The sequence below is a fragment of the Melozone crissalis genome, unplaced genomic scaffold, assembly GCF_028551555.1.
Source record: "Melozone crissalis strain CALT ecotype California unplaced genomic scaffold, PUWL_Pcris_2 ptg000088l_1, whole genome shotgun sequence".
NCBI classification, from domain to species: domain Eukaryota; kingdom Metazoa; phylum Chordata; class Aves; order Passeriformes; family Passerellidae; genus Melozone; species Melozone crissalis.
The window spans coordinates 5,431,987-5,455,480 of record NW_026535865.1 but is presented as its reverse complement, the minus strand read 5'-3'; the positions used below and the strand labels follow the sequence as shown (position 1 = coordinate 5,455,480).

At 69.3% G+C, this 23,494-nt stretch overlaps 4 protein-coding genes across 6 annotated transcripts; 3 read left to right on the top strand and 1 right to left on the bottom strand.

Annotated features, from left to right (window-relative positions):
- The first annotated feature begins 1,193 nt into the window (after positions 1–1,193).
- SHD (Src homology 2 domain containing transforming protein D) lies at positions 1,194–4,398 on the top strand. The gene is made up of 6 exons (XM_054291022.1): positions 1,194–1,361; positions 1,913–1,997; positions 2,085–2,297; positions 2,622–2,751; positions 3,287–3,406; positions 4,212–4,398. The coding sequence occupies exons 1-6, from the start codon at positions 1,194–1,196 to the stop codon at positions 4,396–4,398; spliced, it is 903 nt and encodes a 300-aa protein (XP_054146997.1).
- Positions 4,399–8,479: 4,081 nt separating this feature from the next.
- Positions 8,480–13,750, top strand: FSD1 (fibronectin type III and SPRY domain containing 1). Its single transcript, XM_054291014.1, has 13 exons — positions 8,480–8,533; positions 9,257–9,364; positions 9,440–9,571; positions 9,946–10,047; positions 10,698–10,720; positions 10,946–11,067; positions 11,350–11,559; positions 11,656–11,754; positions 11,830–11,989; positions 12,065–12,144; positions 12,543–12,794; positions 13,276–13,364; positions 13,444–13,750. Exons 1-13 carry the CDS (start codon positions 8,522–8,524, stop codon positions 13,546–13,548), a joined length of 1,494 nt encoding a protein of 497 aa, XP_054146989.1. The 5' UTR covers positions 8,480–8,521; the 3' UTR covers positions 13,549–13,750.
- A 204-nt stretch (positions 13,751–13,954) lies between these two features.
- On the bottom strand, positions 13,955–18,331 carry STAP2 (signal transducing adaptor family member 2). Its single transcript, XM_054290889.1, has 10 exons — positions 17,699–18,331; positions 17,199–17,270; positions 16,830–16,925; positions 16,431–16,487; positions 16,096–16,355; positions 15,805–15,945; positions 15,506–15,575; positions 15,041–15,137; positions 14,314–14,439; positions 13,955–14,063 (listed from the first exon to the last, which is right to left on the bottom strand). Exons 1-10 carry the CDS (start codon positions 18,329–18,331, stop codon positions 14,002–14,004), a joined length of 1,614 nt encoding a protein of 537 aa, XP_054146864.1. The 3' UTR covers positions 13,955–14,001.
- A 65-nt stretch (positions 18,332–18,396) lies between these two features.
- MPND (MPN domain containing) lies at positions 18,397–21,906 on the top strand. 3 transcript variants are annotated; one of them, XM_054291013.1, is made up of 13 exons: positions 18,397–18,409; positions 18,994–19,211; positions 19,637–19,867; positions 19,943–20,105; positions 20,176–20,260; positions 20,349–20,445; positions 20,565–20,637; positions 20,711–20,787; positions 20,861–21,029; positions 21,106–21,176; positions 21,273–21,362; positions 21,569–21,661; positions 21,744–21,906. In XM_054291013.1, the coding sequence occupies exons 1-13, from the start codon at positions 18,403–18,405 to the stop codon at positions 21,828–21,830; spliced, it is 1,461 nt and encodes a 486-aa protein (XP_054146988.1). In that variant the 5' UTR covers positions 18,397–18,402; the 3' UTR covers positions 21,831–21,906. The 3 variants fall into 3 exon arrangements, with proteins under 3 accessions (XP_054146988.1, XP_054146986.1, XP_054146985.1); XM_054291011.1 differs by having other exon boundaries at positions 21,503–21,661; XM_054291010.1 differs by having other exon boundaries at positions 19,637–20,105.
- Positions 21,907–23,494: the final 1,588 nt, after the last annotated feature.

Sequence of the window (23,494 nt, the reverse complement as noted above, 5' to 3'; positions counted from 1 at the left end):
GGGGCTCCTGCAGCCCCTCAGTGCGGGGACAGGGCTGTCCTGGCACCAGCAGCCCCCCCAGATGTCCCCAGGAGCTCAGGGACAAAGCCATCCTCACCATTCCAGCAGCCACACTCCGGAATAAATGGGATCAGGCAGAGCCAGATCTGAGCTTCATCCCAGAGCCTCATCTTCATCAGGGACTGATTTGTACGTGGGCACTGTGGGACCCCCACCCACCCCCATGATAGGGACCCCCCAGTGCCCACCCACCCCAAGTGGGGCTCTCCTCACCCATGGCCATCAACTTCCCTCTCATCGAGCCACCCCCTCTAATTGCTGAGCAGCCTCTGGTTAATTAACACCCTCACAGAGGGGTTGGGGGGCCCGGGGGGGGCTCTGGGGCGTCAGGGAGAGCTGGACTGAAACCCAACCCCCCCCCATCCCAATTAGCATTCTGTGCACATGCCTTAATTAACCTCTTCAAATATTAATGCTGGCCACTGGGCCCAGCAGGGGCTGGGGGGGCGTGAGGGGGGGTCTCAGGCCGTGTCCTCCCAGATGTGTCCCCCACTGCCCAGCTGTCACCACCCCCAGCACCAGGTGGGACCCCAAAAAGGAACCCCAAGAGTAGGGACCCGAAAAGGGACCCCAGGGAGAGGAACCTTTGTTCTGGGCACAGACAATGCCAGGAGGGGATTCGGGGCAGGGCTGAGGGGGGTTCCAACCTCCTGAGCCCCCCCAAACCCCGCGGCCGGGGGGGAGCCGAGCCCCCCGTGCCCCCCAGGAGCTCCCCGGGGTGGCTGATGGAGATTGGGGGGTCCTTGCTCCCCCAAAGCCCTGCAGCCCCCAGCCCCGTGTGGATCCCATCGCTGGGGTCTGGGGGTCCCCGCATCTCCCGCTGTGACCGGGGAGGGCCCGCCCGGTGTCACTGGGGGGTCCCGCCGTGTCACGGTCCCGGTGCCCCCCGCCGCTCGGGGTCCCGCCGTGCCGCCCTCGCCGTCCCTGCCGCCGTCCCCCCGGTGGTCTCGCCCCCCCCGTGCCGGTGCCCCCGGCGAGGCGGGCGCGGGGGGGTTCCGGGGGCTCCGGTCCGCGCCGCGCGCGGCGGCGGCGACACAAAGCGGCTCCGGCGGCGGCGGCGGCGGCGGCGGGGGGGTCCCGGCGGGTCCCGGTGCCGCCGCTGGGTCCCGGCCGTCCCGGTGCCGCTCCCCGCCATGGCCAAGTGGCTCCGGGAGTACCTGGGCCGGGGGGCCCGGCGCTCCCCGCCGCGCCCGCCCCAGCCCGACTACAGCGGCCCCGGGGGCCCCCCCGGTGCCGCCGCCGCCGCCTCCCCGCGCCACCGCCTCGTGCGGGTGGGGGGCGGCCCCCGCCGCCTGCAGCAGGTACGGCACCGGGGGGCACCGGCGGGCACCGGGGGGCACCGGGCGGGAGCCGCGGCCAAGCCACGGGAGCGGGGAGGGCGGCGGAGGAACCGGGGGGGCTGGGGAAGGGGAACGGGGGGTACCGGGAGGAGCGGGGGGGGTCGGGCAGGTGTGAGCGGGGAGCGGCGAACGGGGGGGCTGGAGAGCGGAGGGGATGGGGGGACACAGAGAACGGGGACGGGGACCCAAAGCGGCCGGGGTTAAGGACCGGGAGAGCGGGAACCGGGAACCGGGCAGAGCCAAGGGGTCGGGGGGCAGCCGGGGGGGAGCCGGGGTCACTGGAGGGGGAACTGGGGGGCGGCTGGGGGTGGTGGAGGCACCGGGAGAGGGGGAAGGGGAGAGGGGGAGAGGGGCTGGGGGACAAAGGGAGCCGGTGGGCGGGCGCGGGCACGGGGCTGGGGACCCCCGCGCCGGGGTGTGGGAGCCCCGAGGGTCCCGTGAGGGCACCCCGGGACCGGGGGGCTGCGGGGGGGGCAGTGGGGGTCCCGTCCCACCCAGACCCCCCCCACCAGGGCCCAGGTGAGAGCGAGTACTCGGAGCCCTTCGAGGGCGAGCAGGACCCGGCGCCCGAGGGCGGCTGCGACGAGGAGGCCACAGGTGGGTGGTGACACCCCGGGCCCCCCCAGAGCCCCCGCGGGGGTCCCGGGCGCTCCCACCGCCCCGTTCCCCGTTCCCCATGCGCAGGGTGCCCGCGGCAGGGCGAGGCCCGGCGGGTGCGGCCGCGCCGGGGTCCCCAGCTGTACGACACCCCCTCCGAGGAGTGGGACACGGCCGGGGACAGCCCGGGGGCGCCCCCGGCCCGCCAGAGCCGCCTCCCCCGCGACGACGAGCGCCCGGCCGACGAGTACGACCAGCCCTGGGAGTGGAAGAAGGATCACATCTCACGGGCGTTCGCAGGTGACAGCGGCCCCGGGTGCCACCTCGGGTGACAGCACCCATGGGTGCCACTCCTGGCTCCCTCCCCCTTGTGGAGACACCCCCAGGGTCCCCCAACCCCACATCCCGCAGCTTCCATGGGTATCAGACCTGGATCTCAGCATCCCCCAGCATCCCGGGGTACCCCCCCATGTCCCCCTGCCACCCCAACACCCCGTGCCCCCCATGGGTACCCCCCAGAGCACTCCTGTCCCCAGCAATGGGACACCACGGCGGCACAGAGCCGCTCTGGGATATCCCTTTGTGGCCCTGCGAGGAGGCGGTGACGCCCCGTTGTCCCCGCAGTGCAGTTTGAGAGCCCCGAGCGCTCCCCCAGCCTGTCCCGGCCGCTGCCCCGCTCCCCCCGCGGCCCCCGGCCCGCCTGCCCCCCCAGCCCCAGGCACGTGGACACCTCGCTGCCCCTGGAGAAGCAGGCGTGAGTCTGGGGGCGTCCCGGTCACACGGCGTGGCACGGGGACAGACCCGCGGGGGAAGGTCCCCAGGGGTGGCTCCTTGTGGGGTCCAGGGTGTCCCTCGGTGTGGCTGGGCCCTTTGGCATGGGGGGTGTGGAGGGGCCAGTGGCGTGGGTGAATCCCATGGGGTTGGCTGCCCCACAGTGTGGTTGGGTGCCTCATAGGATGTTTAGGTGCCCCATAGTGTGGTTGGGTGCCCCATGGCATGTTGGGTGGCCGATAGCATGGTTGGGTGCCCCATAGGATGCTTGGGTGCCCCATGGCATGTTGGGTGGCCGATAGCATGGTTGGGTGCCCCATAGGATGCTTGGGTGCCCCATGGCATGGCTGGGTGCCCCACGGCATGGTTTGGGTGCCCCACGGCATGGTTTGGGTGCCCCATGGCGTGGCTGGGTGCCCCATGGTGCGGTTGGGTGCCCCATGGCATGGCTGGGTCCCCCATGGCCCAGGGGGTGCCCCATGGCCCAGGGGGTGCCGGTGTGACCCCGCTGTGCCCAGCTGGTACCACGGCGCCATCGGGCGGGCGGGCGCAGAGACGCTGCTGGCGCTGTGCCGCGAGGGCAGCTTCCTGGTGCGGGACTGCGAGACCAGCCCCGAGGACTACTCGCTGTCCCTCAGGTGAGCAGGGACACGGGCACAACCTGGGCACAGCCGTGCCAGGGGCCGTGCCAGGCTGGGAGTGGGGGTTGGATCCGTGTTTGGCTGTGCCAGCCCCCTGGGGATGTGCTGGTGTGTCCCCATGCATGGCACAGGCTGGAGGTGAGCTGGGTAGTGCCACCCCCTGCCCCTGCTCTGGATGGGATCCCCATTCCTGACCTCATCCCCACTGCTGTCCACATCTGTGCCCCAATCTCCATCCCAGTCCTCACCCCTATTCCCATTCCCATTCCCACCCCATTCCCATCCCTATCCTTGTCCCCCTCCCTGTCCCCATCCTCATCCCTGTCCAGATCCCCACTTCATCCCAATCCCCATTTTACCCCATCTCATTATCCCATCCCAATCCCATCCCATTATCCCATTATCTTGCTATCCCGTTATCCTGTTCCCGTGCCTCATTTCCCGTTATCCCGTTCCCGTTCCTGTTCCCATTCTTATTCCTGTTCTCCCGTTATCCCATTCCCGTGCCTAATTTCCTGTTATCCCATTCCCGTTCCTGTTCCCGTTATCCCGTTCCCATTCCTATTCCCGTTCTGTTATCCCATTCCCGTGCCTCATTTCCCATTATCCCGTTATCCCGTTCCTGCTCCTGTTCTTGTTCTTGTTCCCATTATCCCGTTCTCCCGTGCCTCATTTCCCGTTATCCCGTTATCCCGTTCCTGCTCCTGTTCCCATTCCTGTTCCCATTATCCCGTTCTCCCGTTATCCCGCGCCTCATTCCCGTTCTCCCGTTATCCCGCGCCTCATTCCCGTTGTCCCGCAGGAGCAGCCAGGGTTTCGTGCACGTGAAGCTGACGCGGACCCGGGAGCAGCACTTCACGCTGGGCCGGGCCGGGGCCGCCTTCCCGTCGGTGCCGGCGGCCGTGGGGCACTACACGGCGCGGGCGCTGCCCGTGCGCGGTGCCCGCCACCTGTCCCTGCTCTACCCCGTGGCCGTGCAGCCCCTGTGAGCCCGGGACCCCCGCCCGCGCCCCCCGCCCCATTAAACCGCCCTGTGACACCGGGCTGGGGACGCTGTGCTGCCTCCGAGCGGGATCTGGGGACGGGGATTTGGGGATGGGGATTTGGGGAGGGGGATTTGGGGCAGAGATGGGGACGTGGGAGGAGGGGAATAGGGACAGGGGTGGGGACCGAGAAAAGGGACAGGAGTGGAGACAGGGATGAGAAAGGGATGGGATAATGGGATGGGATAATGGGATGGGATGGGATAATGGGATGGAATGGGATGGGATAATGGGATGGGGATGGGGATGGGATGGGATGGGATGGGATCCATAGTAGGGGATGGGATGGGATGGGGATGGGATTGGGATAAGGTGGAGATCTGGACAGGGATGAGGATGGGGACAGGGATGAGGAGCAGGGTGGAGGTTAAGACAGGGAAGGGGACAAGAATAGGGATGGGGATGGGGATGGGGATGGGATGGGATGGGATGGGATGGGATAATGGGGTGGGATGGGATGGGGACAGGGACTGAAATGGGGACAGGGACAGGGACAGGAATGGGTCCCTCTGGTGCATCTGGGCACCCAACTCCGTGGTGTCCCTGGGGAAGGCAGGACAAGGTGGTGGCACTGCCACCCCGGGGTGTCCTCGCTTCCCACCCCCAGCACAGCCCTCGGGTGCTGGGTGACACCACGCGGGAGCCCAGGGGACAGCAGAGTGGCTTCCCCTGAACGAGGGGTCCCTGTCACCCCTGTGGCACAGTGACCACGAGCTGCCCACGCGCGGTGGCCGGTGGGCACCGGATGGCACCGGATGGCAGCGATGGCAGCAATGGCAGCGGATGGCCCGGGGGCGGGGGGACACAGAGCACGCCGAGCCGGCTGACAGGATGCTGCCAAACGCCTTTTTTGGGGGGTTTCCTGAGGAAGGCAGAGCCGGGGGAGGCTGTGAGGCGCCCTCAGGGCCGGGGGGGCAGGGGGGGGCCCCGTGCCCGCTGCGGCTCCACCTGGTACAGGCTGATCTCCGGCTCGGGGGGCGGCGGCTTTGGGGGGCCCCCCGCCGAGGGGGACCCCACGTTCAGATAGATGGGCGAGTCGGGGTGCACAGCGCCTGTGGGGGTCACTGCTGTCAGCCTGTCAGCCAGCACCCTCGGGGGACACACGGGGTGCCCGGAGTGGGGCACAAACAGGGGGGTTTGGGGTCAGGGGGACGTGGGGCAGGTGGGCACAGGGGCGTTTGGGTGTCGGGGAGGGGATTTGGGGACAGGCTGACCTGGGCTCCTGTGACAGCAGCGCTGGCCGAGCAGGGCCAGCCCCAGGAGAAGGACGGTGCCCCCCAGGCTCCCCAGGCCAGCCAGGAGCGCCCAGAGCAGCGCTGCAAGCACAGCCAGGGTCACCCCGGCCCGGGGACACCGGGGGTGCCAGGGTGGAGGGCACAGCAGGGACAGGGGGACACAGTTACCTGGCTGATGTCCTCCGAGAGCTGCTGCGGTCAGGGGAAAGAGTCAGAGATGTCCCTGTCCCAGTCCCTGTCCCCGTCCCCATCCCTGTCCCTGTTCCCATCCCTGTCCCCTTCCCTCTCTCTGTTTCCATCCCTGTCCCAGTCCCCGTCCCCGTCTCTGTTCCCATCCCTGTCCCTGTCCCCGTCCCTGTCCCTCCTCACTGTGGCCACCCAAACCCCCCCCAGAATCTCCCCCAAAGGACCCCACCCACCGTGCTGGGGACCCTCAGTGACCCCCCAAGCCCCTCGGCGGTGCCGCCTCCCCTGTCCCCCCGCTGTCCCCCCGCTGTCCCAGGCGGTACCGGGGGTGACGCGGAGCTCGGTGCCGTTGCCGGTGGCCGTGTCGTGCCGCGGGATCTCCAGGGTCACCCGGCACAGGTAGCGCCCGCTGTCGCTGCTCTGCACCTGCGGGAGGCTGAGGGTGGCCCGGGGGGAGTGCCAGGCCAGCTGTGCCCCCCTCGGGGCGCAGAGGAGCGGGGACAGGGGGGTGCCGAGGCGCAGGCGGGTGGCACAGAGCACCCCGAGCCCCCCGCCCCGCAGCCACTCCATCCGCAGCAGGACCTCGCCCTCGGCCACCTCCACCTGGCACTGCAGGGCCACCGTGTCACCCGCGGCCACCTGCAGCTCGGCCGGCTCCTGGGTCACCCGCAGGGCGCCCGCTGTGGGGACAGCCCGGGGTCACAGGGGGATGGATGGGATGGCACTCCGGGGTCAGGGGGGATGGATGGCACCCCGGGGTCAGGGGGGATGGATGGGATGGCACTCCGGGGTCAGGGGGGATGGATGGGATGGCACCCCGGCGTCACAGGGGGATGGATGGCACTCCGGGGTCAGGGGGGATGGATGGGATGGCACCCCGGGGTCACAGGGGGATGGATGGGATGGCACCCCGGGGTCACAGGGGGATGGATGGCACCCCCAGACCCGGCTGTTCCCCAGGACACCCGGGGGATGGGGGACGGTGACACTCCAGTCTCGCTTCCCACGCGTCCTTGTCACCTCTGACGACACACCCCATCCTGTCCCCCACCACTGTCACCTTCCTGTCCCCACTGGTGCTGTGTGATCCCACCCTGTGCCCCCCCAATCCATCCCCACTGTCACCCTCCTGTCCATCCCTGCCACAGCCGTGTCACCCACTCTGTCCCCATGTCTGTCCTCCCCTCTGTGTCCTCAGCCCCTCTCTGGTCGACCCCCCAGGACAGATGTCCCCCCTCACCCCGGCTGTCACACAGGGGCCAGCCTGAGCCCTGTGCCCCTCCATTGTCCCCTGGGTGGCCTGTCCCCAGCCCCACAGCACCACCACAGGGTCCCAGGCGCTGTCCCCACTGTCCCCACTGTCCCCGCTGTCCCCCAGCCAGCCTCGTCCCCCACTCACCTCCAAGGAGGGGGATGAGGACCCCGAGCTGCCACATCCCCCTCCGGGGCCAGCCCAGCCACCCCCTCGGAGGGGCTGTGTCCCCAAGGGGTCCCAGCCCCACGCTGTCCCTGTCCCCAAAGCCTCCTGGCCCTGCGTCACCCGGGCCAGCTCGCTGTGACACTGTGGCTTCCGGCCCTGTGAACGGGGGAGGTGACAGGGACAGAGAGTGGCACCAGAGCGGGGGAGAGATGGGTACATGGGGGGGGGCTGGGGATGGGGATTTGGGCAGAGATGGGGACAGGGAGGGGGAAAGGGACTGGGATGGGGACAGAGATGGGGACAGGGATGCGGTTGGGGACAGGGATTTGGACAGGGATGGGGACAGAGATGGGGACAATGATGATGTGATTGGGGACAGGGATTTGGACAAGGATGGGGACAGGAATAGGGACAGTGATGGGGACAGGAATGGGGGACAGTGATGGCACGCAAATGGGGACAGTGATGCGATTGGAGACAGGGATTTGTTCAGGGATGGGGACAGTGATGTGATTGGGGACAAGGATTTGGACTGGTATGAGGACAGGGATATGGGACAGGGATTTGGACAGGGATGGGGACAGGAATGGAGACGATGCCATTGGGGACAGGGATTTGTTCAGGGATGGGGACAGGGATATGGGACAGTGATGGGGACAGGGATGGGGACAGGAATGGGGACAGGGATATGGGACAGTGATGGGGACAGGAATGGGGACAGGGATTTGAGCAGGGATGGGGACAGGAATGGGGACAATGATGCCATTGGGGACAGGGATGGGGACAGTGATGGGGACAGGGATATGGGACACCATCCAGAGCGAGGACAGGTGCCAGCACCTCCTCAGGCTCCACCTTGATCCCGACTCCGCTCCAGCCTGGGGGGAGCCCCGTGGGGATTTCCTCTGAGCCCCCCAGAGCAGGGGAGCCCCTCCTGCCCCTCGAGTGGGCTGGGGGGGGCTCAGGCTTCCTGATCCGGGACCCCCCGCACTGTGACAGTGTCCCCACCGCCCCCCCCGCAGGGTGACAATGTCCCCCACCCCTCCCCTCGCCCCCAGCGCTCCCCACCCGCGGGGGTCGCAGCCTCCCCTCCCGGACTACAACTCCCATCGTGCGCCGGGGCGCGGGGCGGGGCCGGGAGCGGGGCGGGGCCCCGGGGGGCGGGGCGGGGGCGCCGCTCCCCCTTTGTTGGTGTCGGCGGGGCCGAGCGCGGCGGGGCCGGCCCGGAATGGGCGACCAGGTACGGCCCGCGCCCCCCGGCACCGGCGGGAGGAACCGCGGCACCGAGCAGCAACCGGGAGCGGCAGGAGGAGGGGATGGAGCGGGGGGGGGCGGGCGGGATGGAGGATGGAGTGAGGGAGGGATGGAGGGGAGGGATGGAGGGAGAGGGGATGGACGGGTGGAGGGAGGGAGGAGGGAGGGATGGAGAGGGAGAGATGAAGGAAGAAGGGCCGGAGGGATGGAGGAAGTGGGGATGGAGGGGTGGGAAGGAGGAAGGGATGGAGGAAGAGGAAGGAAGAGACGAAGGAGGGATGGAGGAAGTGGGGATGGAGGGATGGGAGGAAGAGGAAGGAAGGAAGAGAGGAAGAGGGGATGGAGAAGCAGGGATGAGGAGCGCAGGTGTGGAGGATGGATGGATGGATGGAGGATGGATGGAGGATGGATGGAGGGCTGAGGGGTTCAGGGTGGCACCCGAGGGGTGCGGGAGGGCTGGGGGGGCACAGAGGGGAGCGGGGGGCTCGGGGCTGGCACACTCACACTCACACTCACACTGCCAAGTCATGGCCCCGCCATGCCGGGCAGCCCGGCCGGGTCCCCGCGGCGCCTGGCGCGGTCTGGCACGGCCCGGCACGGTCTGGCACGGCCCGGCACGGCCTGGCACGGCCTGGCACAGCACAGCCTGGCACGGCGGGCCAGGCCCCGGGGGCAGCGCGGGCCCCGCGGGCACTGACGGCCGCTGCAGGGCGCCGGGCAGGAGTCTCTGCGCAAGATCATCACCACGCTCGCCGTGAAGAATGAGGAGATCCAGAACTTCATCTACTCCCTCAAGCAGATGCTCCAGAACGTGGAGGTAGCCCCGGCCGCCCCCCGCGCTCCCCGGGGCCCCGCGGGGCCGCCCCCGCTCAGGCCCCGCCGTTGTGCCCAGGCCAACTCGGCGCGGGCGCAGCAGGACCTGGAGGCCGAGTTCCAGTCGCTGTACGCGCTGCTGGACGAGCTCAAGGAGGACATGGTGATGAAGATCAAGCAGGAGCGAGCCAGCCGCACCTACGAGCTGCAGGTGAGCCCTGGCCTGGAGCCCTCCCTGGCCTGGAGACCCCCAGCCTGGAGTCTCCCCTGGCCTGGGACCCGCCTGGCCCGGACCCAGAGCCCCCCTGGCCTGGAGCCCACTCCAGCCCAGCCCAGAGCCCCCCAGGCCTGAAACTCCCCTGGCCTGGAGCCCCCCCTGGCCTGGAATCCCCCTGGCCCCAGAGCCCCCTGGCTCGGGACCCCCCCATCCCAGAGCCCCCTGTCCCAGGACCTGCCAGGCCCGGAGCCCCCCAGCCCGGAGCCCCCCAGCCCGGAGCCCCTCCTATCCTGGGACTTGCCCATCCCGGAGCCCCCCCCCGTCCCAGAGCCCCCCCAGCTCTGCCCTCTGCCCTCCCTCCTGGGCAGGCCCAGCTCGTGGCGTGCTCCAAGGCCCTGGAGAGCTCCGAGGAGCTGCTGGAGGCGGCCAACCAGGCCCTGGGCACGGCCAACCACCAAGACTTCTCCCAGGTGGGTGCCCGCGGTGCCAGGGGTGGCCCTGCCCTGCTGTCCCCACGCTGGGGGTGTCCTGACCCCCCCCTTGCCACCCGCTCGATGCCACCCTGGGCTGGGCACCCCTTTTCTGTCTGGGCTGGGGCTGTGCTGGGCTGGCTGTGCCTGGGGGGGATGGGTGGGAGAGGGGACACCCGGGGTGACACCAGGGTGATGCACGGGGCACAAAGGATGCTGTGCCAGGGGGTGCTGTGCCAGGGGAACCACTGTGGGATGCAGGGGTGCTGTGGGATTTGGGGATGCTCTGGGATGCTCTGGGATGCAGGGATGCTCTGAGATGCTCTGGGATGCAGGGATGCTCTGGGATGCTCTGGGATGCTCTGAGATGCTCTGGGATGCTCAGGGATGCTCTGGGATGCAGGGATGCTGTGGGATGCAGGGATGCTCTGGGATGCTGTGGGATGCTCTGGGATGCCCTGGCATGCTGTGGGATGCTGTGGGATGCAGGGATGCTGTGGGATGCTGTGGGATGCAGGGATGCTGTGGGATGCAGGGATGCTGTCCCGCTGGGTGCCACAGCTGGTACAGGTCCCGCATGTGCCCCCTGTGCCCGGCTCTGCTGCCTCACTGCTGCTTTTTCTCCTCCTCTTTCCCTCTGCGCTCACAAGGCGGCCAAACAGATCAAGGATAGGTACGGCCCCCCCGAGCCCCCCACCCACTAACCCCTCATCATCCTCCTCCTCCTCCTCCTCCTCCCAGCCAGGGCCCCACAGGGCTGGTCCCGAGGGTGCTGGGGGGTCCCTGTTGGTGCTGGGGTGTCTCTGTTGGTGCTGGGGTGGCCGTGCCCACCCTCCCCAGGGCCCAGCAGGGCAGGGGATGCCCGGCCCCCCTGAGCCCTGTCCCTGTCCTGGCACAGCGTGACGATGGCCCCGGCCTTCCGGCTGTCGCTCAAGGCCAAGGTCAGTGACAACATGAGCCACCTGATGGTGGATTTCGCCCAGGAGCGGCGCCTGCTGCAGGCCCTGGCCTTCCTGCCAGGTACTGCCAGGGCAGGGGGGCACGGGGGCACGGGGCAGGGCACCAGGGGAGGCTGGCACGGCGCGGGGCAGTGTGCCTGCCCAGAGGGGCAGGGATGGGGGCAGGATGAGGGGTTTGGGTGCTGTGCCCAGGGGGGCAGTGGGGGTCTCTGGGTGCCAGGGGTGCCATGCTGAGGTCTGAGACTTGCTGAGCTCGCGGGGTGCCCTGGGGGTGCCCGGGAGTGCTGGGGAACCCCTGAGTGGCAGGGAGGGGGGACACTGGCACGGCTGCTCCTGCGGGCAGTGCCCAGCGCCCCCGAGATCGACCTGGCCGAGTCGCTGGTGGCCGATAACTGTGTGACCCTGGCCTGGAGGATGCCCGACGAGGACAGCAAGATCGACCACTACGTGCTGGAGTACCGCAGGACCAACTTCGAGGGGCCCCCCCGTGCCAAGGAGGACCAGCCCTGGATGGTCATCGAGGGCATCAAGGGCACTGAGTACACCCTCACTGGTGAGGGCACGGGCTGCCGGGCACTGGGGCTGTGCCAGGCTCTGCAGGGCGCACGGGGGTGGCAGTGCCCTCCTGGTGACCCCGCTGTGCCCACAGGGCTGAAGTTTGACATGAAGTACATGAATTTTCGGGTGCGGGCGTGTAACAAGGCGGTGGCGGGCGAGTTCTCGGAGCCGGTCACTCTGGAGACCAGAGGTGGGTCCGGGGGGTGCCAGGTGCCCGTGTGCCCCCCGTGCCCCCCCGGGCGCCGCTGAAAGGGGCTGTCCCCAGCGTTCATGTTCCGGCTGGACGCCAGCACGTGCCACCAGAACCTGCGGGTGGAGGAGCTGAGCGTGGAGTGGGACGCCACGGGCGGGAAGCTGCAGGACGTCAAGGCTCGTGAGAAGGATGGCAAGGGCAGGACGGCCTCCCCTGCCAACTCCCCTGCCAGGTAACGCCATCCCCGGGCACCCCTGCACGGCCCCTGGGCCTGGCAGTGCCAACCTGCCCTGTCCCTGTGTGCCAGGGTGGTGCAGTCGCCCAAGAGGATGTCCCTGGGCCGCGGGGGCCGCGATCGCTTCACTGCGGAGTCCTACACGGTGCTGGGTGAGAGGGGCACCCAGGGATATGGGGGGTTTGGGCACCCAGGGGTGCTGGGTGAGAGGGGCACCCGGCCTGGGGGGTTTGGGCACCCGGGCTGGAGGGTTTGGGCACCTGGCCTGGGGGGTTTGGGCACCCAGGATGGGGGGCACTGGGGCACCCGGCCTGGGGGATTCGGGCACCTGGACTGGGGGGTTTGGGCAGCCAGGGCTGTGACTGAGGAGGGGGCACTCAGGGATCAGAGCACAGGGGGCACCCAGGGGAGCAGGGGACGCCCCTGGCAGGGTGGGCACAGGGCGGGGCAGCCGCGGGTGGCCCGGGCAGAGCCGTGGCCGTGCCCAGGGGACACCCTGATGGTGCCCAGGGGACACCCTGATCCCAGGGGACACCCTGATGGTGCCCAGGGGACACCCTGATCGACGGCGACGAGCACTACTGGGAGGTGCGCTACGACCGCGACAGCAAAGCCTTCGGCGTGGGCGTGGCCTACCGCAGCCTGGGCAAGTTCGACCAGCTGGGCAAGACCCCGGCGTCGTGGTGCCTGCACCTCAACAACTGGCTGCAGGTCAGCTTCAGCGCCAAGCACAACAACAAGGCCAAGGCGCTCGACGTGCCCGTGCCCGACTGCATCGGCGTCTACTGCAACTTCCACGAAGGTGGGGCTGGGCTGGGCTGGGATGGCACCTCCTTAGGCATTGGCACCTCCCTGGGCATTGGCACCTCCCTGGGCATTGGCACCTCCATGGGTATTGTCACCACTGTGGGCATGGGCACCTCCCTGGGCATTGGCACCTCCCTGGGCATTGGCACCTCCATGGGCATTATCTCCTCCATGGCCACCACCATGGGCATTGGCACCTCCATGGCCACCTCCCTGGCATTGGCATCTCCATGGGTACTGGTATGGTCATTGTCACCACCATGGGCATTGTCACCTCCATGGGCACCAGCATGCCCATACTCCAGCACGGACGCAAATGTCCACCATGGGCATCGCCACCACCATTGTCACCACCATTGTCACCATATGGCCATTGTCACTACTGTGGCCATTGTCACCACGTGGCCATTGTCACCACCCGGGCACTGTGCCAGGGCTGTGCCCACCCCGTGCCCACCTGTCCCCCATCCCCACAGGTTTCCTGTCCTTCTACAACGCCCGCACCAAGCAGCTGCTCCACACCTTCAAGGCCAAGTTCACACAGCCGGTGCTGCCGGCCTTCATGGTAAGGGGGGGCAGGCCCGGGGGTCCCGGGGGGCTGCCAGCGCTGCCCGCAGCCCCCTGAGCCCGCGCCGTGCCCCCAGGTGTGGTGTGGCAGCTTCCAGGTGACCTCAGGCCTGCAGGTGCCCAGCGCCGTGCGGTGCCTGCAGAAGCGCAACAGCACCGCCAGCAGCTCCAGCCTGCCCTGAGCGGGCACAGCACTGAATGTACCCCCCTGCCACCCCCGGCGCTGCCCGCGGGCCCTGCCAGCCCCAGCGCTGCCCGCCGGGCGCTGCCAGCCCCGGGGCTGCCCACGGCCCCCCCACTCCGTGCCCCCCGTGTCACGGGGCTCGCTGCCCCCCCAGCACCGAGAGCTGCTTCTGGCCTGGAGAATAAATTGGGATGTAGGTGTGAGCTGGCCGTGGATGGGGCACGGGGGGGATTTGGGGTGCCTGGGACACCCCCAGGGTGCCAGGAGCAGGACGGGGCTGGGTGGGCACAGGGTTCTTTATTTACAAACGTGAGGGGGGTTCCCAAACCAGTGTCACCGCAGGCCCGGGGACACTGGGCACGCTGGGGACACTGGGGACAGCGTTCCCTGAGGGTGAGGGGGGTCCCACTGCCCCTGCTGGTACCAAGGGGGTGTCCCCAGAGTGTCCCCATCACGGAGCCCGGCGCTGCTGCAGCTTCCTGTGCAGCTCCCTGAGCAGCTCCTGGGTCCTGCCTGTGCCATGGAAGGGGGGCCTGTGAGCGCCTGGCAGAGAATCCCCCTCCCCTGCCCCCCAGGAACCCCCCAGGAACACCCCCCATCCCTCCCCATTACCCCCCGAGGCGGTGACAGGACCCGGTGTCCCCATGCTGCCACCCCCGTGCCCCCCATCGTGTCCCCTCATTGTGTTGGGGGTGACAGCGGGGTCGGGGGGTCTCGGTGTGGGGGTGCCCCCTCCCCTCCCCGCAGTCCCGGGCGGCCTCACCGGGGTCGTTCATGTAGAGCTGCTGCTCGGGCACCAGCCCCAGGCCGGGGAGGCTCCTGCCCCTCCTCGGGGCCGCCCTGGGCACGGCTGCAGCCGGAGCAGGGTCCCCCTCTATGGGCACCAACTCTGGGGCAGAGCAGGGGGGGGGTCACGGACCCTCCGTCTGCACCCGACACCCCCAGACCCCCCTGAGCCCCCCCAGGCTGAGACACCCCAGCAGCTCTGCCCCCCAACTCTCCAGAGCCCCGAGAACCCCAGACACCCCCAGCCTCCCACGGCTGCTCCCGACACCCCAATAGCGTCTCCTGACACCCCAATAGTGCCCCCCGACCCCCAATAGCATTCCCTGACACCCCAATAGTGTCCCTTGACACCCCAGCAGTCTCCCTGATACCCCAGCAGTGCCCCCTGACACCCCAATAGTGTCCCTCAACACCACAATAGCATCCCCTGACACCCCAGCAGTGTCCCCGAATACCCAGTAGTGTCCCCAACACCCCAGCATTGTCCCTGACACCCCAATACTGTCCCCCGACACCCCAATAGCATTGCCCGACACCCAATAGTGCCCCTCGACCCTCAATAGTGTCCCTCGATACCAAATAATGCCCCCCAGCACCCCAGCAGTGTCCCCCGACACCCCAATAGCGTCCCCCGACACCCCAATAGTGTCCCCGGCCCCCCAGCAGTGCCCCCCAGCCCCCCGCGCCCCCCAGCCCGTGCCCACCCAGCTGGGAGCTGTACTCGGGCTCCAGGGGCCGCAGGCCGCCCTCGCTCCTCCGCACGAAGAACTGCACCACGTCTGCCAGCGCCGAGCAGCGGTGCTGGGGACACGCGGGGCTCGCTCGGGGACCCCCCTTGTGCCCCCCATGCCCTGCCCTCCGCCCCGGGCCCCGCGTGGGGGTCCCACACCCTTGGCTGCAGCTCTTTGGGGGTCCCGGTTCCCGGGGATCCCAAACCTGAGGGGCTCGCTGTCCCTTCTTTTGGGGGTCCCAGTTCCTTGACCCACAGCCCTCGGGGGACCCCAGCCCCTTGGTGCCACCCTGGGGGTGCCCAGCCCTGGGGTGGCACTGCCCACACGGTGCCAGTCCCTCGGGTGACCCCAAGGGTCCCACCCCGGGGGCTCAGGGGGGTGCCCGGGGTTGGGGTCCCTGTCCCCAGGGCCAGCCCCGCCCTGTCCCGTGTCACTCACCGGGGTCTCCAGGTCGATGAGGTAGCCCTGGGGCTCTCTCTTCACCCTGTAGTGCTTCAGCACCGCTCTCCTGCGGGTCGGGGGGCTCAGGGGCTGGGCACCCCCTTTGTGGGGCACTCACAGCCCGCGGGACACCCCTCGAACGGGGACCCTCCCCTGGGGCCGCCCACCCAACCAGGACCCCCCCAAGGGGACACCACTCACCCTGGGACCCCGCACCCATGGGGACCCTCACCCTGAGCCACCCCCGTCCCCTTGGGGACCCCCTCCCCGGTGTCCCCGGTGTCCCCGGCACGGACCCGCTCAGCTCCTGCCGCGTGGTGACCGAGACGCCCTGGCCGTGTCCTCCGGGCCGCAGCAGGAGATTCCCCCCGGGCGCGCTCAGCTCCAGCAGCAGCTCAGCCTCGGCTCGAGTCACCTGGAAAAAACAGCTGGGGACCCTGGGGACCCCCTCTGTGTCACCACAGCCATACCCTGCATTGGGGACCCTCCCGCTGTCACCCCCAGCCCTGCCCTGCCGCACTGGGCCACCCCAGCTGCGCCGTGCTGGTCCCCAGGGCGGATGGGGACCCCCCAAGCCCCCGACTCACGGCTCAGAGGGGCTGGGGGACACGAGGCTGGTCGGGGACACGGGTGTGACCGGGGACACAGCGGTGGCCGGACACACGGAGGTGGTCGGTGACACGGTGGTGGTCAGTGACACGGGGGTGATCGGGGACACGGGGGTGGTCGGTGACACAGGGGTGGCCCGACACACGGCGGTGCCCCTGCGCTGCTGCTCCTCCCGCAGAGCCTCCAGCAGCTGGGAGATGTGTCCGGGCAGCAGCGCCAGGTCCGGGGGCATCTTCATCTGTGGGGGGACACGGGCTGGTGGCACTGAGGGGTCCCTGTCACCCCCCGGAGCCCCGGGCAGCGCCGCACCCACCTTGGCCATGGTCAGGATGAATCCCCGCCACATCTCCTGCATCTCCCAGCTCTTCATCTGCCAGGGGACGCAGGGACGTGAGGGTGGCCTGTCCCCTGTCCCTTGTGCCCCACACAGGTCTCCACAGCCCCCTAAACCTGGCCCCAAATCCCAAAACCCGCCATCCCTTGTACCCCCAAGTCCTTCCCCATGTGCTCTCCAGTCTCCCCAGTCCTGAAATCCTGTCCTGTGTCCCTAAATCCTTCCCTTACCCACCTGCAGCCCCTGTCCCAAAACCCAGACCCCTCATCCCCCCAATCCTGAAATCGTGTCCCCTCTGTCCCCCCAGATCCCCCCTCCAGGTACCCCCATTGCCCCCAGGTACCCCAAACCCCCATTGCCCCCCTGGCTGCCCCTCACCTTCATTGTCACCTCTTGTCCCCTCAGCCTGAGGATGAGCAGCCCGTCCTTGGCCTGCACGGTCACTAGCTCACCCAGGTCCAGCAGCTCCAGGGGCTGGGGGCACCCAAGGGTGGGACCCCCGGCCCAGGGGTGCCCTCACCCTCAGCAGGGTCCCCCCAGTGTCCCCTGAAGGTCCCATCCTCCGGGGTCCCTGCCCAGGGGGGTTTATGGGGACGGGTCCCCAATCCTGGGCGGTTTCACCAGTCCCAGCTTGGGGAGGGGGCACAGGGGTCCCACCCTGAGGGGTCCCAGCCCGGGGGTGTCCCCGGCCTCGGGGGTCCCGCGGGGGTCCCGGCCCGGGGGTCCCGCCCGGAGCAGCCCCGGTACCTCCTGGTCCTGGGGCCCGCTGTAGAAGGCGAGTTGGAGCCCCCGCAGCCCGGCCCAGACCCTCCGGTAGCCCTGCGGGGAGAGACGAGCTCAGCTCCACACCGGGAACAGGGAAATTGTACCGGGAACAGAGGAACGGCACCGGGAACAGGGAAATGGAACCAGGAACAAAGAAATTGTACCGGGATCAGAGAAAAGGCACCGCGAACAGAGAAATGGCACCGGGATCAGGGAAAAGGCACCGGGAACGGAGAAACGGCACGGGGAGCCGGCACTGGCATCGGCACCGGGCTCGGCAGGGAGCACAGCCGGTGGTCCCAGGGGGGGACAGTGCCCAGGAGTGCCGGGAGCAGTCCCGGGGTCCCCGGGTACCCCCGAGGGTCGCTCTTGGCGCTCGGTCCCGGGGGTACCGGGGTCGGTCCCGGGGGTACCGGGGTCTGTCCCGGGGGTACCGGGATCGGTCCCGGGGTGCCGGGGTCGGTCCCGGCGGTGTCGCCCACCTGATCACCTGGCCCCCGCTTCTCCACGAATCCCTCGTAGTAGTGCCGGGCGCGGGGCCGGGTCCCCCGGGGCAGCGACACCGGCCGCTCCATCCCCGCCGCCGCGCAGGAGCCGCCGCAGTTCCCGGTACCGGCCCCGCCCGGCGCGGGGCGAAGGGCGGCGGGCGGGAGTCCCGGCGGGGCCGGGGCATCCCCGGTGCGGGGCTGAGCCCCCGAGTCCCTCCCCTCGCACGCAGCAGGTGCGCCCCGACAGGCTCCCGTTCCCGCTCCCGGTGCCGGTGTCCCCGTGCCCCTCCCGGGGGTCCCGGCCGGGCTGGGGGTCCGTGACCGGCGCGGGGCTGAGCCCCCCCGTCCCGCGCCCGGTGCGGCAGGTGCGGGACCGAGCCCGGCCGGTTCCTGCCCGTCCCCCCGCCCGGTTCCGGTGCCGGTGTCCCCCCGTTCCCGGGGCCGGGGCGGCGGGCGGGGGTCCCGCCGGGAGGGGTGGGGGGGTCCGTGTGTCAGTGCGGGGCTGAGCCCCCGTCCCCCCCGCCGGTGCTGCAGGTGCGGGGCTGTCCCGTCCCCCCCGTTCCCCCCCCCCGGTGCCGGTGTCCCCTCGCCCCCCCGGGCGGGGCGGGGCGCCCGGGGCCGCCCCATCACGTGTCGCCGCCGCCGCCGCCGCGCGCACCGGGGGGAGGCGGGAGCGGCGGGAGCGGCGGGAGCGGAGCATGGCAGGTACCGGGGGGCGGGGGCGCACCGGGCACCGGCTCCGGGAACCGGGAACGGGGAATCGCACACGCACCGGGCACGCACCGGGCACCGGACACGTACCGAGCACGCGCACAACGGGCGCGCAGCGGGCAGCCGGTACCGGGCACGCACCGGGAAGCGGACACGCGCCCACGGACACGCGCCCCGGCCGGGGACGCGCACCGGTCACTCCCCCCCCACCCCCGTACACCCGGGGCACGCGCGTGCACCTGCCCGAGCGCGCTCCCGCGGGACCTCGGCGGGGACATCCCGGCCCCGCGTCCCTCAACCCGTCCCTGTCCCCGCCAGCCGTGTCCCCGTGCCCGCAGTCCTTCACTGCCACCCTCCTGTGTCCTCACCCCCCTGTCCCCATGTCAGTGTCCCCCCTCCCACCCCCGAGTCCTCCGGTCCCCGTGTCCTGCCCCTCCATGTCCGTGTGTCCCCTCCGTGCTTGTGTCCCTGTCCGTCCCTGTCCCCGTCTCCCCATCCGCAGGCACAAACCAAGGGGGGACCCAAGGGAGCTCTGGGGGGACACCCGGGGCGCTGTCACACCGTGTCCCCCCCCGCAGCGCTCGCGGCCGCCTCCCCCGGCGGGGACGAGTGTCTGGAGGAGGATGAGGATGAGCTGGAGCCGGGGCTGGACGAGGCCGAGGCCGAGCCGGAGGTGGCCAAGGCGGCGGGGGCGGCCCGGGGGGCGGTGCTGACCCGCAGGGGCATCACCCTGAGGGTCCTGCTCCGAGACGGGCTCCTGGAGCCGGGCAGGGGCGTCCTGTCCATCTACTACCTGGTGAGCCTGGGGACGGGGGACAGGGGACAGGGATGGGGACAGGGAGAGGGATGGGGACTGGGAGAGGGGTTGGGGACAGGGAGAGGGGATGGGGACAGGGAGGGGAATGGGGACGAGGAATAGGGATGGAGACAGGGAGAGAGGATCGGGACTGGGAGAAGGATGGGACGGGGACAGGGGACAGGGATGGGGACAGGGGAGAGAAATGGGGATTGGGAATCAGGAGAGGGACAAGAAACAGATGGGACAAGAAACAGAGATGGGACAGGAGACAGAGATGGGACAGGAGACATGGGACAGGGAAAAGGACGGCAAACAGGACACAGGATGAGCACAGGGGATGTGGGATGAGGACAAGGGACAGTGATGAAGCTGAGGCACAAGTAATGGGGACGAGGGGATGTGACTCCCGCCATCGTCCCCAGGGCAAGAAGTTCGTGGGGGACCTGGGCTCGGACGGGACGATCACCTGGCAGGAGACGGGGCAGGTGTTCAACTCGCCCAGCGCCTGGGCCACGCACTGCAAGCGCCTGGTGAACCCCGCCAAGAAGTCGGGCTGCGGCTGGGCCTCGGTGCGCTACAAGGGCCAGAAGCTGGACCAGTACAAGGCGGCCTGGCTGCGCAAGCACCAGCCCAACGTGCCGCCCCCCGACGAGGTGGGACCGGGCTCGCCTCCCCCCGGCACCCCCGGCGTGCGGGGCGAGCTGGGTGCCAGCCCCGTGTGCCCGCAGAGCTTGGCCAGCGAGGGCGAGGAGGAGGAGCTGCCCGAGGATGAGGAGGAGGAGGCGGCCAGGGAGGGTCGGCTGGCGGTGCCGGAGCCGGCGGCTCCCAAAAAGCCGGAGGAGAGGAGCAAGAAGCAGCAGGGCAAGGGCCTGGCGGAGCCGGCGGGGACGGGTGAGCTGCCGAGGGGGTGCCGGGGGGCCCGGGCGGCCCGGCCGCGGTGACCGGACCGTGTCCTTGGCAGACGGAGGCAGCGCCGGGAAAAGGCTGGAGGTGAAGCCCCGGGTGCCCGTCCGCTACTGCACCCTGGGCACCCGCGACTCGGCCAGGTAGGGACACCGAGGGGACCGCGGGGCAGGGCCGGGGACAGCGGGGACAGCGGGGACAGCGGGGACAGCGCGGCCGTGGCTCTTCCAGGAACCCCCAGACCCTGGTGGAGGTGACCTCCTTCGCCGCCATCAACAAATTCCAGCCCTTCAACGTGGCCATCTCCAGCAACGTCCTCCTGCTCCTGGTGCGTCCCCTCCCCAGGCCGGGACATCGCTGATGGCGCTGGGGACACCTGCAGCCAGCGGGGTGTCCCTCGTGCCATTATTTTCGTGCTAAACCGCTGATTTTGACCTTTTCCTTTAGGATTTCCACAGCCACCTGACGCGGAGCGAAGTGGTGGGGTACCTGGGGGGGCGCTGGGACACCAACACCCAGCGTAGGTGGGGTCCGGGGGGTGGGGGCGGCCCTGCCGTGGCCCGGGGGTGTCACCCAGCCCCGTGTCCCCGCAGTGCTGACCGTGCTCCGAGCCTTCCCCTGCCGGACCCGCCTGGGTGACGCCGAAGCCGCGGGCGCTGTGGAGGAGGAGGTGAGGGGCAGATCCAGCCCGGGGGGCTCTGGGGGCTCTGGAGGCTCCGCACCCACGGTTTGTGCCCCCCCAGATCTGCCAGAGCCTGTTCCTGCGGGGGCTGTCGCTGGTGGGGTGGTACCACAGCCACCCCTTCGGGCCGGCGCTGCCGTCCCTGCACGACATCGATGCGCAGATGGATTACCAGCTCAAGCTGCAGGGCAGCGGCAACGGCTTCCAGCCCTGCCTGGGGCTCATCTGCGGTACGTGAGCCCCCCGGGGCTGCCCGGGCCTGCGGCTGCTGCCACCCCCCTGTGCCAGCCCCCTCTGTGCCCACAGGGCCCTTCTACCACGGCAACCCCGGCGTGGAGTCCAAAATCGCGCCCTTCTGGGTGATGCCGCCGCCAGAGGTAAAGTGGGGGAGAATTTGGGGTGGGGGTGCCCCCAGGGTGGTGTCAGGTGCCAGAGCTGTGGGATGACCCCTGCCCGGCTCCCCCATCCCACAGCAGCGGCCCAACGACTACGGGATCCCCATGGATGTGGAGGTCACCTACATCCAGGACGGATTCCTCACCAACGACGTCGTGCAGGAGATGGTGAGAGAGGGGTGAGGGCCCCCCAAACCCCCCGAGCCCACTGGGTGCAGGCTGGGGCCCCACCACTTGTCCCCATCCAGCCCTTAGCCCCGGTGATGGTGGCAGTCCCATCTCCAGACCCCAGGGCCGTGGTGCTGCAGGTTTGGGGTGCCCCTGCCTGGCTTTGGGGCACCCCCAGGCCTGCAGCCCCTCTGTCCCCCCCCCAGACGCTGCTGGTGGAGTTCTACAAGGGAGCCCCCGACCTGGTGAAGTTCCAGGAGCTGTGGAGTCAGGATCAGACCTACCTGGACAAGCTGAAGGTGGGAAGGGCTGGCGGGGCAGGGGGCTTTGCTGGGACACCCACTCCCTGTGCTGGACTCAAGCGGGGCTCCCCCCTCTCAGGGCTCCCTGGCCTCCCGCACCCCCAAAGACCAGAGCTTCAGCCACGTCCTGGAGCAGATCTTCAGCCTGCTGAAGCTCAGCGGGTGAGGGCGCGGGGCCCCTCGGTGGGACCAGGCGCCTCCCGCAGCCCGGGCGGGGCTCGCAGCCCCGGGGCTCTCCGGGCCCGGCCGGGGCAGCTCCCGGAGCGCCCCGGAGCCGCCCTGCCCCGCCCCGGGGGCGGCCGTGCCGAGCCCTGGGGCACGGCGGTTTGTGGAAGTGGTAGTTCGATTAAAGAGCAGTTCCTGACAGGTGGCTCTGCCATGGCCTGGAATAGGGGATGATGTGCGAGGGAATTCCTCCCTGGGAGGGTGTGGGCAGCCCTGGCACAGCCCCTGGAGCCCTGGCAGTGCCCAAGGCCAGGCTGGATGGGCACTGGAGCAGCCTGGGACAGTGGGAGGTGTCCCTGCCCACGACCTTCCAGGTCCCATCCAATCTGAGCCATTCCCTGACTCCACAAGGCAGCCCTTAGAAAGAAGAAAACATTTAATACTTTCATTCAGAGATACAAGTCAAGAATTGTGGGTCATCATTTTTTCCCCCTAAAAACCAGGAGAAACCATTAAAAAAAAAAAAACAACAAAACAAAAAAAACCAAAAACAAAACCCAAAAATAGACCTAGCGAGGTGTCCCAGCTGACAGAACGCATCTCAATCCACCTGAGCGGGAGCCAGTGTCCCCCAGCGGGGAGGGGACAGCAGGAAGGGCCCCCAGGACTCCGGTCCCATGGGCTCCCTGCCCTGCTGGGAGCAGGGGGGGCTGCCCTGTGCCCCCCCCGGGGCCGGGGTCACTGCTGGGGCGGGGGTCAGACACACGTGGACATGCACGGACCAAATCCTTACAGAGAACGGGGCAGGGGCTGCAGGGACAGGGACAGGGACAGGGACAGGGGTGCTGCAGGGACACAGAGCTGCAGCACAGCCCTGCACAGCTGGGGCTCACAGAGCTGCAGGAAAGGGGTGCAGCAAGGACAGGGGTGCTGCAGCACAGCCCTGCACAGCTGGGGCACAGCTGGGGCTCACAGAGCTGCAGGACAGAGGTGCAGCAAGGACAGGGGTGCTGCAGCACAGCCCTGCACAGCTGGGGCTCACAGCAGGGCCCACCCCAGCCCCATGAGTAGCAGAACCCACTTTTGCAGCAAGGGAAAGCACAGAGCCCAGCAGACGCTGCCCTGCGGCCCCGTGCCAACCCCATGCCCACACCATGCCCACCCCATGCCCAGGGAAAGCACAGCAGACGGAGAAGGGCTGGCAGAGGTGCCACTGAGATGAACCATCCCTTCTCCCAGCAGTGCAGGGGCACAGGGGGCCTGGCCCCTCAGGGAGGGTGGTGGGGGGTACAGGGAAGGCACCTGAGGGCCAGGTGAGCTCCAGCCACAGGAGGGATCCCCAGGAAGGGCAGAGGAGCCACGACCTCTGTCCCATCACACAGACACCCTGGGCTGTGGCCCAGCTCCTCTCCTTCCAGGGGATCCTCCAGGTGGGACTGGCTTGGGAGAGTTTGGAGCAGGAAAAGCCTGAGGTCCATGAAAAAACCATGGGCAGAAGGAGCAGCCATCCATCACGGGGTTGAGCTCAGTGGGGAGAGGGCCAGGGGGGCAGGGGACATCCCTGCTGTCCCTGCAGGGTGGGCAGGGATGGCTCTGAGCCCCAGGGATGGCTCTGAGCCCCAGGGATGGCTCCAAGCCCCAGGCAGGGCTCAGCTCCTGCCCTGC

Coding starts and splice junctions, on each gene's coding strand:
- STAP2 (XM_054290889.1), bottom strand. CDS start 18,331: ATGGGGCGGCCCCGGGCGCCCCGCCCCGCCCGGGGGGGCGAGGGGACA. Junction 15,138..15,505: donor TCATCGACCTGGAGACCCCG/GTGAGTGACACG, acceptor GCGTGTCCCCAG/CACCGCTGCTCGGCGCTGGC. Junction 14,440..15,040: donor CGAGTACAGCTCCCAGCTGG/GTGGGCACGGGC, acceptor GCTCTGCCCCAG/AGTTGGTGCCCATAGAGGGG.
- FSD1 (XM_054291014.1), top strand. Junction 9,365..9,439: donor AGATGCTCCAGAACGTGGAG/GTAGCCCCGGCC, acceptor CGTTGTGCCCAG/GCCAACTCGGCGCGGGCGCA. Junction 10,721..10,945: donor GCCAAACAGATCAAGGATAG/GTACGGCCCCCC, acceptor GTCCTGGCACAG/CGTGACGATGGCCCCGGCCT.
- MPND (XM_054291010.1), top strand. Junction 19,212..19,636: donor TCCTGTCCATCTACTACCTG/GTGAGCCTGGGG, acceptor CATCGTCCCCAG/GGCAAGAAGTTCGTGGGGGA. Junction 21,662..21,743: donor CCTACCTGGACAAGCTGAAG/GTGGGAAGGGCT, acceptor CCCCCCTCTCAG/GGCTCCCTGGCCTCCCGCAC.
- SHD (XM_054291022.1), top strand. CDS start 1,194: ATGGCCAAGTGGCTCCGGGAGTACCTGGGCCGGGGGGCCCGGCGCTCC. Junction 2,298..2,621: donor CATCTCACGGGCGTTCGCAG/GTGACAGCGGCC, acceptor TTGTCCCCGCAG/TGCAGTTTGAGAGCCCCGAG. Junction 3,407..4,211: donor GACTACTCGCTGTCCCTCAG/GTGAGCAGGGAC, acceptor GTTGTCCCGCAG/GAGCAGCCAGGGTTTCGTGC.